Source organism: Pieris brassicae, chromosome 8 (genome assembly GCF_905147105.1).
Source record: "Pieris brassicae chromosome 8, ilPieBrab1.1, whole genome shotgun sequence".
NCBI classification, from domain to species: domain Eukaryota; kingdom Metazoa; phylum Arthropoda; class Insecta; order Lepidoptera; family Pieridae; genus Pieris; species Pieris brassicae.
Genome location: NC_059672.1, coordinates 9,875,337 through 9,890,972, shown reverse-complemented (window position 1 = coordinate 9,890,972; position 15,636 = coordinate 9,875,337). Strand labels below are relative to the sequence as shown.

At 31.3% G+C, this 15,636-nt stretch overlaps 2 protein-coding genes across 5 annotated transcripts; both read left to right on the top strand.

The window, feature by feature from the left end:
• The first annotated feature begins 3,504 nt into the window (after positions 1–3,504).
• Positions 3,505–4,313, top strand: LOC123713736 (ejaculatory bulb-specific protein 3-like). Its single transcript, XM_045667561.1, has 2 exons — positions 3,505–3,688; positions 4,129–4,313. The coding sequence occupies exons 1-2, from the start codon at positions 3,505–3,507 to the stop codon at positions 4,311–4,313; spliced, it is 369 nt and encodes a 122-aa protein (XP_045523517.1).
• Positions 4,314–13,244: 8,931 nt separating this feature from the next.
• On the top strand, positions 13,245–15,412 carry LOC123713734 (ejaculatory bulb-specific protein 3-like). 4 transcript variants are annotated; one of them, XM_045667560.1, is made up of 3 exons: positions 13,245–13,277; positions 14,679–14,877; positions 15,191–15,412. In XM_045667560.1, the coding sequence occupies exons 2-3, from the start codon at positions 14,694–14,696 to the stop codon at positions 15,373–15,375; spliced, it is 369 nt and encodes a 122-aa protein (XP_045523516.1). In that variant the 5' UTR covers positions 13,245–13,277; positions 14,679–14,693; the 3' UTR covers positions 15,376–15,412. The 4 variants fall into 4 exon arrangements, with proteins under 4 accessions (XP_045523516.1, XP_045523514.1, XP_045523515.1 ...); XM_045667558.1 differs by lacking the exon at positions 13,245–13,277 and adding an exon at positions 13,327–13,458; XM_045667559.1 differs by lacking the exon at positions 13,245–13,277 and adding an exon at positions 14,471–14,571.
• The last annotated feature ends 224 nt before the right edge of the window (positions 15,413–15,636 follow it).

The following is a 15,636-nucleotide window of genomic DNA, read 5'->3' as shown; positions in this document are numbered from 1 at the left end:
TCAAATACACCATACAGCTGTATTGAACTAATTTGAGTTTGATGTTATTAAATTAGAAGTAGGTACAATGGCGCTGGTATCAGCTGCCATTTCAGGAAACCAAATTCAATTTCTAATTATTAAATAATTGAAGAGTGAGTTATAATAAACACATCTTTATTTTCATCATCTGATGAAGAACAAGATATGCAAGTGGAGTTCTTGGAATTGTTTTCTAGTTATGAATGAGGTTTTAAGTTATTTGTATGATTGAAATGATATATATATATATATATATATATATATATATATATTAGTAATTATCTTCCTATCGTAAGAACCCCATGTATAACAACGTTATTCATATAAATAACTACTATATTTCCTGTTCAGTTAACATAAAAAACATTAAACAGTATCAAGATCCAAGATCATTTAACCCAATTTCCCCAGTATTGCACATAACAAATTTCCCTAACCTATTTTATTTCCCTATTTGCCATCTATATTTCGGTAGAACTATAGTAATAATGTCATTATATATATTATATTCGCCGTGTCGGAATACCAACAAAACTATTTATATACGCGCCAGAAAAACAAACAATGAATTTCTGAAATGTTTTGTTAGTTATTATACCAATTCGAAATTAATAGTCATAGTTAGGACAGGACAACGTCTGTCGGGTCCACTAGTTATTAATATTATTGAAAGTAATTTATCATAATTTTAAACATTTAAACTGAATGACAATCAACATTAAAGTACTCTATAGGTCGTCGCACATATTTCATGGGTACAAAGTAATCGAAATCTTGGATACCCCTGCATGACTTTCAGTACATGGTAGGCCGACTATAAGTTCGTCTGGTTTCCAATTTATTGTACACCACCATCGCTAAGACAAATAATGTTGGGTACATAAATGGATAGTAGGGATAGACTGTATGGCACTGTCTGTTATACAGGTATCTGTTATAAGGTGTACATTTATTCTGTATTCTGTACTGTAATTAGGCTCCTAGACGGACCATTTTTAGTATGGCCGGGATATGTTTCCAAATATTAACCAGCTGCCCACTGAAGTATTTCCGAACCAATTCGACTTAGGGTCCTTCAAGAAAAGAGCGTACCAATTCTTAAAAAGCCGGCAACGCACTCGCGAGCTCTTTGGCATTGAAAGTGTCCATGGGCGGCGGTATCACTTCACATCAGGTGAGCCTCCTCTCTGTTCACCCCCTGTTCTATAAAAAAATGGATCAAACGGCCACGAAATGGAAAATCATGTTAGTTAAATGGCTATTTCTTTGGATCCCATCGTTGGTCTTTTCTACAGAAAGCAAACCACGAAATCGCCAAATTACACGGTTATGTTGGCGTTTATATTGGTTTTAGTTTAGCTCTTTTCTGCGGCGGTATCAATTAACATCAGGTAAGCCCGTTTGCCCCTGATACATAAATAAAAATATATGTTTATCTCCACTATACTGAATATATATATATATATATATATATATATATATATATACTTATGTATATTTCTTAATTTGCAATTAATTTTAGCTATCATTCCTGAATCCATTGCCCTCGTCCAGAAGTATTAGCACACACCTACCTATGCGGTATCTTCTGGAAAACTACGATAGCTTCTTGAAGAAAAACGACCCTCAAGGAATTTATTTGAATAACTTCATGGCTGTTAAGAATTATTAATGATGAATTATGAATTATTATTCCCCATTCATGTGTTTTTTTTCTCTTTGATTAAGTTTTATATATGCCGTTCAACGCGGTTTCACTTGCGCTACTTAGGTCGTAGCGTATGTTATATAAATTTCTCGATAAGAAGACTGTTTAACTGAAAATATGCTTTTAATTTTAACCAATAGCTACAGAATAGAATGTTCAATCGTAATTGTATATAATTTTTTAAATGTAGAGAGCAATGTTATATATAATTTTTAATTTCTAACAAATACTTCCAAATTTTGGTATAATTGAAAGGACTAATAGGAACCCCTTTTTAAATGGTGGATAGAAGATATAAAATGTTAGCAGGTAGCAAATGGAGAAAGAAAGCCATAGTCAAAGATATTGGAGTTAATAGATTTGCTAAAATACATTTTTAATAATCAGTTTAATTCTAAAAGATTTGAAGTGTTTCTATTGTAATAACGAATTCAATCGGTTTAACTTTTCAACTTTTAGAAGAGCTGGAATGATTGTTTTTGTAAATCTGAAATACAAAATAAAGGTGATTAAGTTACACCACAATAACAGGGCCTGTGCCAGTGGTGTTAAGACACAGCTTTCATTTTGTTACTTAGGCCACTTAAATTGCCGCCTGATAGGTAGTACAGGTGAACAGCATTTAAGGTACAACAAGCAACCTTTTAAAAGTTGTTTTAGTTTTCTATTTAATAATAATAATAGTTAAGCCTCATTCATTCCTTGAAAAATTTACAAAATATACACACATATTTTTTTTCTTTTCAATGGCCTCTTATGGAGTATAGGCCTCTTTCAATTGGCTCCATCTCTCTCTGTTTTGAGCATTTCTCTCCCAATACTCTTCACCAACTCTTCTGAAGCTCATCAGCCCACCGTGCAAGAGGGCTACCACGCTTTCTTTTTCCTGGTGGCCCTTTCGTTTTCTTTTTATCCGTTTTTAATTATAATTATTTTTTATTGCTATGTACGGTTAAACTGTAAAAAAAATAAAGATCTAAAAAATCATTCGTTTTTAGTATATAGAAAGCGTTGTATTACCTAAATGGGGTTTTAAAGCCATGACTAACATTTGCTATTAAATTTTGACAGGCGATATAAATACTCGTTTTGATTAATTTATTAAAGAAATGAATATATTGTATCTAGTCATTTTCTCTATGTATAAAATACGTAGCTATTTTAAAACTATGTTGGATGATTCTTTATGTAACAAAACATTTTATATAATTTAATATTACCACATTATTTAAAACATGAAGTTAACAATTATATTTATTATTTGCTAAGAATATAATCAATAACATTTCCTATAAAAGCCCATTCTCTAACAATAATTATTATAAATCTTACTGTGGTACTTATCCCATATTTATTGTTGGAAGATTTCTATATCTTAGTATCTCAAGGCTTGGATTATTTATTTATTTTCTAAAATTGCTGGATAGAGTTGTTTTTGTATTTTAATAAGAATAAGCGAAATGAATAAGACAGAGTAATATTCAAATCCTTTTTGTTGTTATAAAATATTTTAAAAACTATTCACATACTCTTATATAAAATTACTCTCGTGAGCTGTTGATGTATCGCGCACCTTCAGCTATTATTAAATAGATCCTATTTCTAATTTTTATCATAACCTGTTTTTGTTTTAATTTTTGTGTGGTAAATGATAATTTTTTTTGTTAAATTCGTAAGTCGTTGGCATCAAATGTACGACCGTTTTCTCTCTTTATTGCTTCCTTATAATTCATCTATATACCTACATTTTGTTTAAATAGGTTAATTAATTCAAGATGAAAATCATTGTGCTGTTAGCGGTTGTCGGCGCTGCATTAGCCGTCCCAATTGATTACTATACGACAGCTGATGATAACCTAGATATGAAGGCGGTGGTAGACGATTCAGCGAAGCTCAAAGCCATGACTGACTGCTACCTGGATAGAGGCGATTGTGATGAAGTTACAATGAGTTACAAAAGTAAGTAAAAAAAATGTTCACATTACACATTATTTCCCAAAATGGCGACATTGCCGACCGAATGGTTTTTCAGTTATCGGACAAGTATCTTCCTCAAAGTATCTCGTGAATCTAACATATTTTTCATATTAAGTAAAGGAAAAAGTTTGTAAATAAAACTAATAATGAATTCAATAATTAACTGCCTAGTCCAATACTAATTAATTGTTAATTGACATCAAACGGCGTAACACGATTCCGATACAATTCTTCCAAAATCTGCTATTTTATTGCTTGCTTTACGGAGTAAGAAAGTCTAAATTTCAATCTAAAACATGTGTTTTATATAGTAACAATACCGTTCCATACATCGTCGTTTGTAACCATATTAACAAAAATCAAAATCAACCAATTGGTTATCAATTGACAGCTGTGAAAGTTTAATTATTTGTGGTTTCCAGAAATAATTCCTGTGGGCATTGAAGACGCGTGCAAGCGTTGTAACGACGCTCAGAAGCATTTGGCCAATACATACATTAACGGTTTGCTGTCGAACAATCCAGCTGACCACAACAGCTTCCAAAAGAAATATGACCCTGACGGAAAATACATGACCAAATTTATGGAAGCTATTAAAGGCTTTTAAACATTGCTAATGTCAAGACATAAATCAGTTTCGTTTTCAAATTTGTTTATTTGCACTTTCGCTTAATCTCTCACTACTCTTAGTCTGACGTATGCGATTTCACTTAATATATACGGTTAAGTCTTACTTTCAGCTGGTCTGAATACTATTATAAAAATGATATAGGAAATGAATATTACAGTAATTCATCAATGAGTTGATTCTATTATACTACTATCGTATTTGGAACGTATTCTGTGTGTATCTGCCTATTATACGTATATAGAGTGGACAAAAAGTCGCAAGCTGCAAAAAATTGTTCTACGGGAGGTCCTTAAGCTGCAGAGTTATAATTTATTTTGCTTTTTCATAAGAAAAGATGGTTGCCACTTTCCTGAGACGTCGATAATACGGTAACTGTTTTATTGAAATATACGTAAATATATTTCGGCGTCAATTTACGAAAACAAGGTTCGTTATGAGCTATAAATGTCACGTGTTAAAACGCTTAATTTTGATTGGTTTACCATTCCGTGGACAAACTTTTCGGTTGTAGGTTACTGATGACTATGCCTACTTTAAATTGAAATATAAACTTTATTAAATTATGATATAAACTTTATTAACCTGAGATATAAACTTTATTAACCTGTGATATAAACTTTATTAACCTGAGATATAAACTTTATTAACCTGAGATATAAACTTTATTAAATTGATATATAAACTTTATTATACTGTGATATATAATTTATTCAATTGTGACAGTAACTTTATTAAATTGAGATATAAACTTTATTACATTGAGGTATAAACTTTATTAACCTGAGATTATCAGTTATATTTTAATTAGAAATTTCAAAAATAATAATCAGTTTATATTTCAAATCAACATGATTTCTACAATTTTAAAAGATTTGAAGAGCTGTTATTGAAATAACCAATTTAATCACTTTAAATTTTCAATCTGCAATAGCAATCAGTCCCAGCTGGATGATGCTCTTTGTAAATCTGTATCACACCTCAATTACAGACCCCACCAGCGCTGGTGGCAGTATTGTTAAGACACAACTGTCATTTTGACCCTTTGGAGTAGAGACTCATGGGCCCTGGGTTTCAAGTACACAGGCGCTAATTAAGGATTTAAGTTGGCGCCTGATAGATAGTACCAGCATTAAATGTACATTAGCACACGAACCAAACCTTTAAAATTTGTTTTAGTTTTCCGTTTATCCGTTTTTAAAATCCGTTTTTTGTGTGTTGGCAAAAAAACTAAAATCAATAATTTTTATAATATAAAAAGAAAACTTTGTATTGTCTAAATTTATACGGCCTTCGTCTTTATTAGGCTGACATTTTCAATGAAAAAGAACCAGGCGATTTAAATATTCGTGTATTATAGATATTATATTAAATCAAGTAATGAACGGATTGTATTTAGTAATTTACTGTATGTATAAAATACGCAGCTATGTTAAAACTATGGTAGATAACTACTTGGTTATTCTAAATTGTCGTGTTAATTTCAACGTGAAGTTGTTATATTTATTATATTATTAGCCAAGAATATTATCAATAATATTTCCTATAAAAGCCTATTCTCTATAAATAACTGTTATTGTGTTAAAAATCTTACTGTGGTACATAGCCCATATTAAATTGTTGAAAGATTTCTATATCTAAATAATTCAACAATTAACAACATTTGAATACTTTTATTTTATTATAAGTTAATGAATAGCCCACAGAAAATGCATGTGTCAGCAACTTCAATCTGATTCGGGCGCATTTTTTAAACTTAAATTATTATTATTTTTTTCAAAAAAAATGTTGCATAAAGTGTGGATTTTATATTTCTTTTTAAAATTTATTGATAACCTTTTCGTTAAAATATTTAATTTCATTAATAGATTAAATGTAATACAAAACATCTTGCGCCTGGATTGTATATTGAAACCACCAGTTTGAAACTAATAGAAGCATGCGAAATATCCGTAAAGTTTACAATATCAACAGGGTTAATATTTACTGCGTCGTTTTGCGAGGAGGCGAAAAGAATAAGTCAACCAAGCAGAGTAATATTCAAATCATATTTGTTGTTATAAAATATTTTCTAAACTATTCACAAACTCGTATATAAAATTACTCTCATGTGCTATGGTGTATCGGGCACCTTCAGCTGTTATTTGGAACAACCACGTGTGCCATGTGAGCAGTCGGTCAATGTTGGAGCAAAATCTGAATAGATTATTTTTCTAGTTTTTCCCTGTACCTGTATTTGTTTTAATTTTCGTGATGTAAATAAAGCCTTTTAATTATTTTTTGTTAAATTCGTAAGACCTAGGAATCAAATGTACGACCGTTTTCTCTTATTATTGCTTCCTTTTAATTCGTATATTTACACATTTATACATTTTGTTTAAATAGATTAACTAATTCAAGATGAAAATCATTGTACTGTTAGCGGTTGTCGGCGCTGCATTAGCCGTCTCGAATGATTACTATACAACAGCTGATGATGACCTGGATATGAAGGCAGTGGTCAGCGATTTAGTGAAGCTCAAAGCCATGGCTGACTGCTTCTTGGATAGAGGCTCATGTGATGATGTTGCAATGAGTTTCAAAAGTAAGTAAAAAAAGTGTTTCATGTTAAAAATTATGTCTCAAAATGGCGTCCTGACCAACTCAATGGCTTTTCAATTACCGGGCAATCTAAAGTCTATTTTCATATTAAATTAATCGTGAATTCAATAATTCACTGTCTAATACTAATTAAAGTCAATTGACATCAAACGGTGTAACACAATTTCGATACAATTTTTTTCAAAATTTTCTATTTTCTTGTTTGCTTTTCACAAAAAAAATTAAAGTATTTTATTTGTGTTTTTCAGAAATAGTTCCTGATAGTATAGAAACCATGTGCATGCGTTGCAACGACGTTCAGAAGCATTTGGCCAAAACATTCATTAAAGGTTTGCTCTCGAACGCTCCACATGACCATGACAGCTTCCTAAAGAAATTTGACCCTTATGAAAAATACAGAACCAAATTTATGGAAGCGATTAAAGGCTTTTAAACATTGCTATTCCGTTATATATGCTGTTTCATTCAATTTTATTTATTTGCACTATCGCACCTGTTCTTGTTTTTTTTCTTTATAGATAAATATTTAGTCTCACATAACTAAAGAATTCTGATAAACTTAGACTACGGCTAAGCTTTACTTTGAGCTGGTCTGACGCTCTGGTGTTATTGCGTGTAAGCCTGTAACTATATATTAAACGCATGTATGTATCTCTCGCCTATTATATACGATAAATCATGACTACTTAAATAACTGGAACGATTCCTTAATAAATGATCGACTATTTGCTTTAATAGAATAGTGCAGCAGTATTGTCCTAGCGGCGTGCGACTCTCAACGTTGGCCTTTTAAAACTGGGTTGAAATGTCGCAAACACAAAATCTAACGCCATATGTTAGACACACAAGGCTTATCACAAAAAGGCTTTAAAAAAATAAAATGCTTCAAGAAACAAATACAATGGCCAAGACTTTATATATCGTAGAAATCTATTAGTTTTTTAAGCAAAATAATTATTCAATTTGATGTCTGATATTGATGATTTGATCTTTTATTGATGTAGATTTATTTCTTAGGTGATATTACGATTGGAGTATAAATGAGTAGATTATTGTGTAAAGTAATTATTACACCAATATTGTGTAATTAGTGTAATAGTGCAATAGTGTAATTTACAATTTAATGTTTATGCGATTATTTAAAACTTAAAAATATGGGTTATGGATATATTGCATATATACGCTGTTTTCACCGTATTCCGGAAATCACTTGTTCCAAGAAAATCTCTAACGAGCAACAAACCGCGTCGCATGTTGAAGAGGAAATCCGTCCCAAAAAAAACCAAGCGGTGTACAGCAAGTGAGGCGACGATAAAGTGTAAACATAAAGACTTGCAGGGAGATAAAACACGAAGCTCAACGCCGAGCGCGATGGAATATTACTGTGGATGACCTCTGCCCAATCCATTAAATTAAATAATTGTTGATACGTATAATATAAAAATGAATCGCAAAATGTGTTGGTAAGCGCATAACTCAACAACGCCTACCAATTTACTTTCGTTTTTAAATGTTCGTTGAAGTCCAAGGATGGTTTTTAAGAGAAAAATTCGAATAATCACCGGGAAAACCCCTAAAATCAGCCCTTTTCCAATACAAACGTTTTCTAACTAAAGTGTAAAGTCATTTTGAACTTTATTGCTATTTAATATAACAATAAAGTTTAATGGCTAAAGATGTATTCAATAAACAGTGTATATGTCGTGTATGTATTAGCAAACTTCACTAGATAACTAAATATATGAAAGGGTGAGATCTAAGAACCTAACAACGCAATTGATCCTTAAGCCCTACAGATATACTATAACACATGAATAGTGAATATATAAATATACAAATAAGCACCGAGATACCTAAGGAAACAGATGCAGCCCTTCGGGTAGGATCAAAGGTTCATGATGGTGGGATTATTTCAAAGCTATCGGGCAGGATCACCACGATAATTAAGGGCTTGAAATAGTCTGCGCCACGTTGAGAGGAAGCGAGAAATGAATAAGATCGAGCAGTATTCAAATCTCAATTATTGTTATACTTATTTACACCTAATCACATATACATAATACGTAAATTATTTTTGAAAGCTGTAAGTGTATCGCGCACCTTCAGCTGTTAAAATTGGAACAACCACGTCAGCCGTGTCAGCAGTTGTTTGTTGCAGTTTTTTAGTTGTGTTTGTACTCATTTGCGAATCTAAAAATATATGAATCTTGAAGATTGGTCAATATTTGACTGAAATATGAGCATTTATATCAATTACGCAAAAACTAGCCAATTGATTACACCACTACATAGAGGGATAAATGGCAAATCTAAAAATATATTAATCTTGATCTTGAAGATTGGTCAATATTTGACTGAAATATGAGCAGTTCAATGTTTATTGACGACATGGCTGCTGTATGACTTCAGCTAGTAAGATAGAATCTAGCCATGGATTATATCCACCTCTTGGAAAAAGTTGACCATTTTGATTTTTTGACCAATTGTTTAAGGATTTTTTACAATGTTCAATTTAAAATAATATAGCTTTTACTTCTTTATTTTATCAATTAGTACAGAATCAACTTTGCTTACAATTTTTTCAATATACCGTGTAAACTCAACGACCAGGAACGTTTAGTCTGTTATTTTCGGCTGACGTCTGCTTCAGTAATTATATTGTATTTTTTTATTCATATGATGCGATATTGTCATTCTGTACTCCCGGACTATTTATTAATTTAACATTTATGCAGTCTACTGCGCTTTCAATATGTCTAAGACAATTATATGTTTTCTTAGTTCAAAACACCCTCTTCTATATGTGAAGTTTAGAAAAAATTGCAAGTATGCGGGAATCTTGTGATTTTTATAAAGTATCAAAAATCATGGAAAATATGCATCAATTCTTGATATTTCTCAGTCAACCATACGAGGTTATACCAGTTCTAAAACCACTTATTAATATTTATGTAATCTAAAATAATAATTCATCCATTATTAATACTTGAATCTGATCGAATTAAGTTTATTTTACCTTACAAATATGTATAGGTATGGGAATTATGGGTCTTGTGAGTCACTTAGAAACCGTCTCAGTATGCTCATGTCCAACCTTGTATGATTCTCGCCATTAAAAATATTCGGTTAAAAACGACGTCATCAAACCTATACTTGTTTACAAGTTGTAATTTTTTTTTTAATATCTTCTATCTAGTTTGGTAACGTAAGAAAACTCAAAAATTCGACTAACAATATTTTCGAAACTTAAGAAAAATAAGAAAGTTATTTTGGAATAAGCAGAGTCTTGGTGATCATCGATTACCAGAGGAGTTTGTTAAATCGATTAGAGATAGCTAGAAACATATACTTTAGATATAGCAGTTATGATATGTTATGTTGAAATTTATAATTCTGCTCTCAAAATCACAACTCTTCACTACCATTACATATAAGGCGAAGCCGGCCTTGCGCTTTCTTACCGAGACTCAGATATCCTACCCGGGGTGCAAATTGGAACATTCGTTTGTGTATTAGTCCGTCCCTCAGTTACATAAATAAAAATATATGTATATCTACAGATATACAGGACTGGATATAATTTTTAAAAATGACAATAAATTATTATTCATGTATTTCATGTGGTTTTTTTTTAAATTAAGGAAACGGTTTATATAAGCCGTTTAACGTGGTTTCTCATCAGCTACTTAGGTCGTAGCGTATTTATCTTAATATATATAAATCTCCTGTCACGATGTTTGTCCGCGATGGACTCCTAAACTACTTAACCGATTTTAAATTAAATTGGCACACCGTGAGCAGTCTGGTCTAACTTAAGGATAGCTTAGATCTTTAATTATAGTCGCAATTTTATTTTATTGCAAATTATTTGTCTATAATTAATTGACAGTCACAATTATCTGTTAACTCTAAGTAATCAATAGATGGCACTGCTATGGTTAACCGACAAACATGTCATATAAGCTACAATTCAATATCATGATTACCACGTGCTATTGAGGCTAAAGTATAAATTAAATGTATTTTGTAGTAAACGAAATACCGTGAAATTCAATTATTTCTACTTTTATAATTTTTGGTGTTAGCATAGCCAACCACGTGTTACTTAGACCGAAGTGTAAATCAAATTCAAATTATAGTGACGATAATACAGTGAAATTATTCTTTCGTGTCACGGTATTAAGGCTAACTAAAAACACATTAAGGAGAAACGAAGTTCGCGGGGGCAACTAGTGTTATATAAATTTCTCGATAAGAAGACTTTTTAATTGAAAAATAAGTTTTTAATTTGAACCAGTAGCTGTAGTAGTAGCATAATATAATGTTCAATCGTATTTCTATATAATTTAAGATAATAATAAAATATACATACTTCCAACTTTTCGCATAATCGAAAGATACTATATATTCCGTAATAAAGTATGATATGGTATGTACGATACAAATAATATTAAAATTGACCAATTCATATGACTAATAATGTAAAATGTAAAACTCCTTGACAAATTTGCGCGCCATTGTGTGTGGCAGAATATGTGAATCTACGATTGTACCACCATTTTTGTACCACATTCTTGGAAAAATTATTATTATTATAAAACTAAACTAAAAAATGATGTAGTATTTCTTAGTATCATAACAATCTGGTTGTATTTTACTACTTTACATTAAAAATAACATAAAAAAATAAACCGTCTAGTTTAAAAAAAAATATTTTATGTCCACAGAAGAGATTTGTTTTCGTGCGACTCTTAATTAAATATTACTGTCAATAATAATATTGAGAAAAAATGAGATCATAAAAACAACGTCGGGACGTTTGTAACACGTTTGTTGTCGTATGCTTGTAGTACGCTAGAATATAGGTTGATCATCTTCAGTATCAGAGTAGGAATTGAAAAATTCTCGGAGATATATTTTTTGCGTCAGCTTAACTCACGTGACTACGTGATCGCGTATCATCGAATGGAACTTTTATCTATCCAATTTCAAAATGTGGACTGTCCTACAAATGAAAAGTGCAAAACAAAGACAACTAAGCCTCCTTACATTAAAAATATTGGGTTCGCTTCGATTCCACGAAAGTTGGTGAATGTCCCTGTAGAAGCATTATATTTTTGGCAACTATTTCTTGAATATCTCGCACAGTTGGATTTTCTTTTCCGTAAATCTCTAAACTTTTACAATTTTCTTTGAAACCTAACTTAAGAGAATCATAATCAAAGACGTCTTGACCCATTATGACCGAATTGTCACATAGGCTATGTGATGTAACCAACCACCTACTCCGTCAGGAACAGCGTTGCCATCACCTTTATCACTGTAGTCATATATAATACGGTTGACATCATTTAATTCTTGGCTTATACAGTTTACAGTTAAAAAGAATATATTTGTTTCGTTACTGCGTTGTTGGGTCATCATTTAATATGTGTTATAGTTAAGTTCGGACTAATTTATTTGATTCTTTACGACTGGTTTAATTGGTCGCAATTTAATAAACTTTATTTCTCAAATTAATAAAGTTTATATTTCAATTTAAGGTAGGCACAGATCATCAGTGAATGCCGACGGAAAAGTTTGTCCACGAAAGGGTAAAACAATCAAAAGTAGCGGTATAACACGTGGCAATCATAGGTTAGCTCATAACGCACCTTGTTAATGTAAATGGACGCTAAGAACAATCGCTATAAATAGATTAACGTATATTTCAATAACTGACAGATTGAACTAATGCCAGTTAAAATAAATTAATATTCTAAGGTTGCGTTCCAATTATCAACTGTTCGACATGAAATTTATTTGGACCACGGAAAGAGGTACCGATAACAACTTGTTTGTGTATTGGAATTTGGAATTTAGTTTAAATATTATGTAATAGTAGAAAACAATATTTTGATTATATATATAACAGATGAAATAGGCGATGTACTTCAAATTTTATATTATTATATTTTAATTTTGTTCATGAAGTTCGAAACCTAGGAAAAGGTCCACGGAAAGGTACCAAAAGAATGTTGTTATTTTAATATTTTTAAAAGTAATAATACGAATTTACAAATTGCCATGCGCATCAGTCATATGTAAATAATTGAAGGTTTGACTGTTTTATATTGTGGTTTATACTGTTATGGTATAATTGTTATGATAATAATATGACTGGTTAATATTGTTTTAGTTAAGTTTGAGACATGGCAAACATTTTTTAAATGTTTTCTTTATGATCCATTTATCCGTTTTTTTTTATTGCTATGTGTTACGAATATTATAAATACTGTATATAACTGTGTTGGAAATAAAAAATAAAGACTGAAATACAATCGCTTTTATTACGTAAAAAACGTTGGTAACTCTTTATGTAACAAACCATTTAAAATATTTTTATATTAATAACTTTGGCACGTTAATTAAAACGTGAAGTTGACAATTATATTTTTTATTTGACAAGAATATAATCAATAACATTTCCTATATAAGCCTATTCTCTATCAATAATTGTTATTGTGTTAAAAATCTTACTGTGGTACGTATCCCATATTATTATGTAAGAAGACTTCTATATCTAAGTCGTTCAAGGTTTGGATTAACAACATTTGAACACTTTTATTTTATTATATATTAATGAATGGCCCCCAGAAAATGCCTGTGGCAGTAACTTCAATCTGATTTGGGCCCATTTTTTAATCTTAATTATTTATTTATTTTCTAAAAAAAATCTGGATAAAGTGTTTATTTTTGTATTTCTTTTTAAAATTTATTGATAACCTTTTCGTTTAAATATTAATATTAATCCAGGCGTAAGATTAAACATCTTACGCCTGGATTTTATATTGAAATCACTACTCGTATTTGAAAGTAATAGAAACATGTGAAACACGCGTAAAAATTAACAATAACGACAGAAATCAATCAGGGGAATCAGTTACAAAGAATTATCATTAAATTTCACGATTCACGGAAGATGTATACACTATACAGATGATATTTTTTATTATTGTTAAAAAGTTTATTGAAGCCAATATTTATCTTGGTTGTAAGACTGCCTGAACAGCTTGCCAGCCAGAAGATTGTGAAATGTGTACTTGAATTTATATGTTATAAATGTCAGGATTATCTGTGTAGTATATATAGTGTATGTATGAGCAAGCTGCACTAGATAACTAAATATATGAGAACTCTACGGATCTCTAAGCTCTACAGATGTACTCAAACACATGAATAGCGAATATATAAATAAGTACGGGATGTCTGATGATCTGATGCACCAAGAGGCCTTAGGTAACAGACAGAAGACCCTACGGGTAGGATCAGAGAATCAAGCTGGTGGGATTTTCTCTAACCTCGATAGCACCAGGAGGCTTCGTTTTGTGAGAATGCGAGAAATAAAGAAGACAGAGCAATATTCAAATCTTATTTGTTGTTATTAAATATTTTCAAAACTATTTACATTCTCGTATATAAAATGATTCTCGTGTGCCGATGGTGTATCGCACACCTTCAGCTATTAATATTTGGAACAACCACGTGAGACGTGTCAGCAGTCGGTCAATGTTCGAGTGAAATCTCAATAGATCATATTTCTACTTTTTATCATAACCTGTTTTTGTTTTGATTTTTGTGTGGTAAATGAAGCCTGGTAATTATTTTTTGTTAAATTCGTAGCATCGCATCAAATGTACGACCGATTTCTCTCTTTATTGCTTCCTTATAATTCATCTATATACCTACATTTTGTTTAAATAGGTTAACTAATTCAAGATGAAAATCATTGTGCTGTTAGCGGTTGTCGGCGCTGCATTAACCGTCCCGATTGATTACTATACGACAGCTGATGATAATCTGGATATGAAGGCAGTGGTCAGCGATTCAGCGAAGCTCAAAGCCATGACTGACTGCTTCCTGGATAGAGGCGATTGTGATGAAGTTACAATGAGTTACAAAAGTAAGTACAAAAAAGTGTTTCACATTACACATTATTTCCCAAAATGGTGTCCTTACCGGCTAAATGGCTTTTCAATTACCGGGCAATCAATGAAAAAGTTGACGAATTAATGAAAAAGTTGACGAATTAATGAAAAAGTTGACGAATTAATGAAAAAGATTGTAAATAAAACTAATCGTGAAGTCAATAATTCACTGTCTAATGCTAATTAAAGTCAATTAAGATCAGACGGCGTAAAACAATTTCCATAAAATCTGCCTTTCTCTTGTTGCTTTTCACGAAAAAATTCTAATATTTTATTTGTGGTTTTCAGAAATACTTCCTGATAGCATGGAACACTCGTGCACGCGTTGTAACGACGCTCAGAAGCATTTGGCCACTACATACATTAACGGTTTGCTCTCGAACGCTCCAGCTGACTACGACAGCTTCCTAAAGAAATTTGACCCTGATGAAATATACAGGACCAAATTTATGGAAGCTGTTAAAGGCTTTTAAACATTGTTAATGTCAAGAAATAAATCAGTTTCGCATTCATATTTGTTTATTTGCACTTTCGCAGCTGTCCTTGTTTTTTCTTCATAGACGTGTATTTAGTCTTACATATCTAAAGATTGCTAATAAAGTTAGACAACGGCTAAGTTTTACTTTGAGCTGGTCTGAATACTATTATAAAACTAATATTGGAACTGAACGTAATAATAAAAGTAATTCAACTATTGAGTATATCAACATCTCTATTAGCCACGTAGAAACATC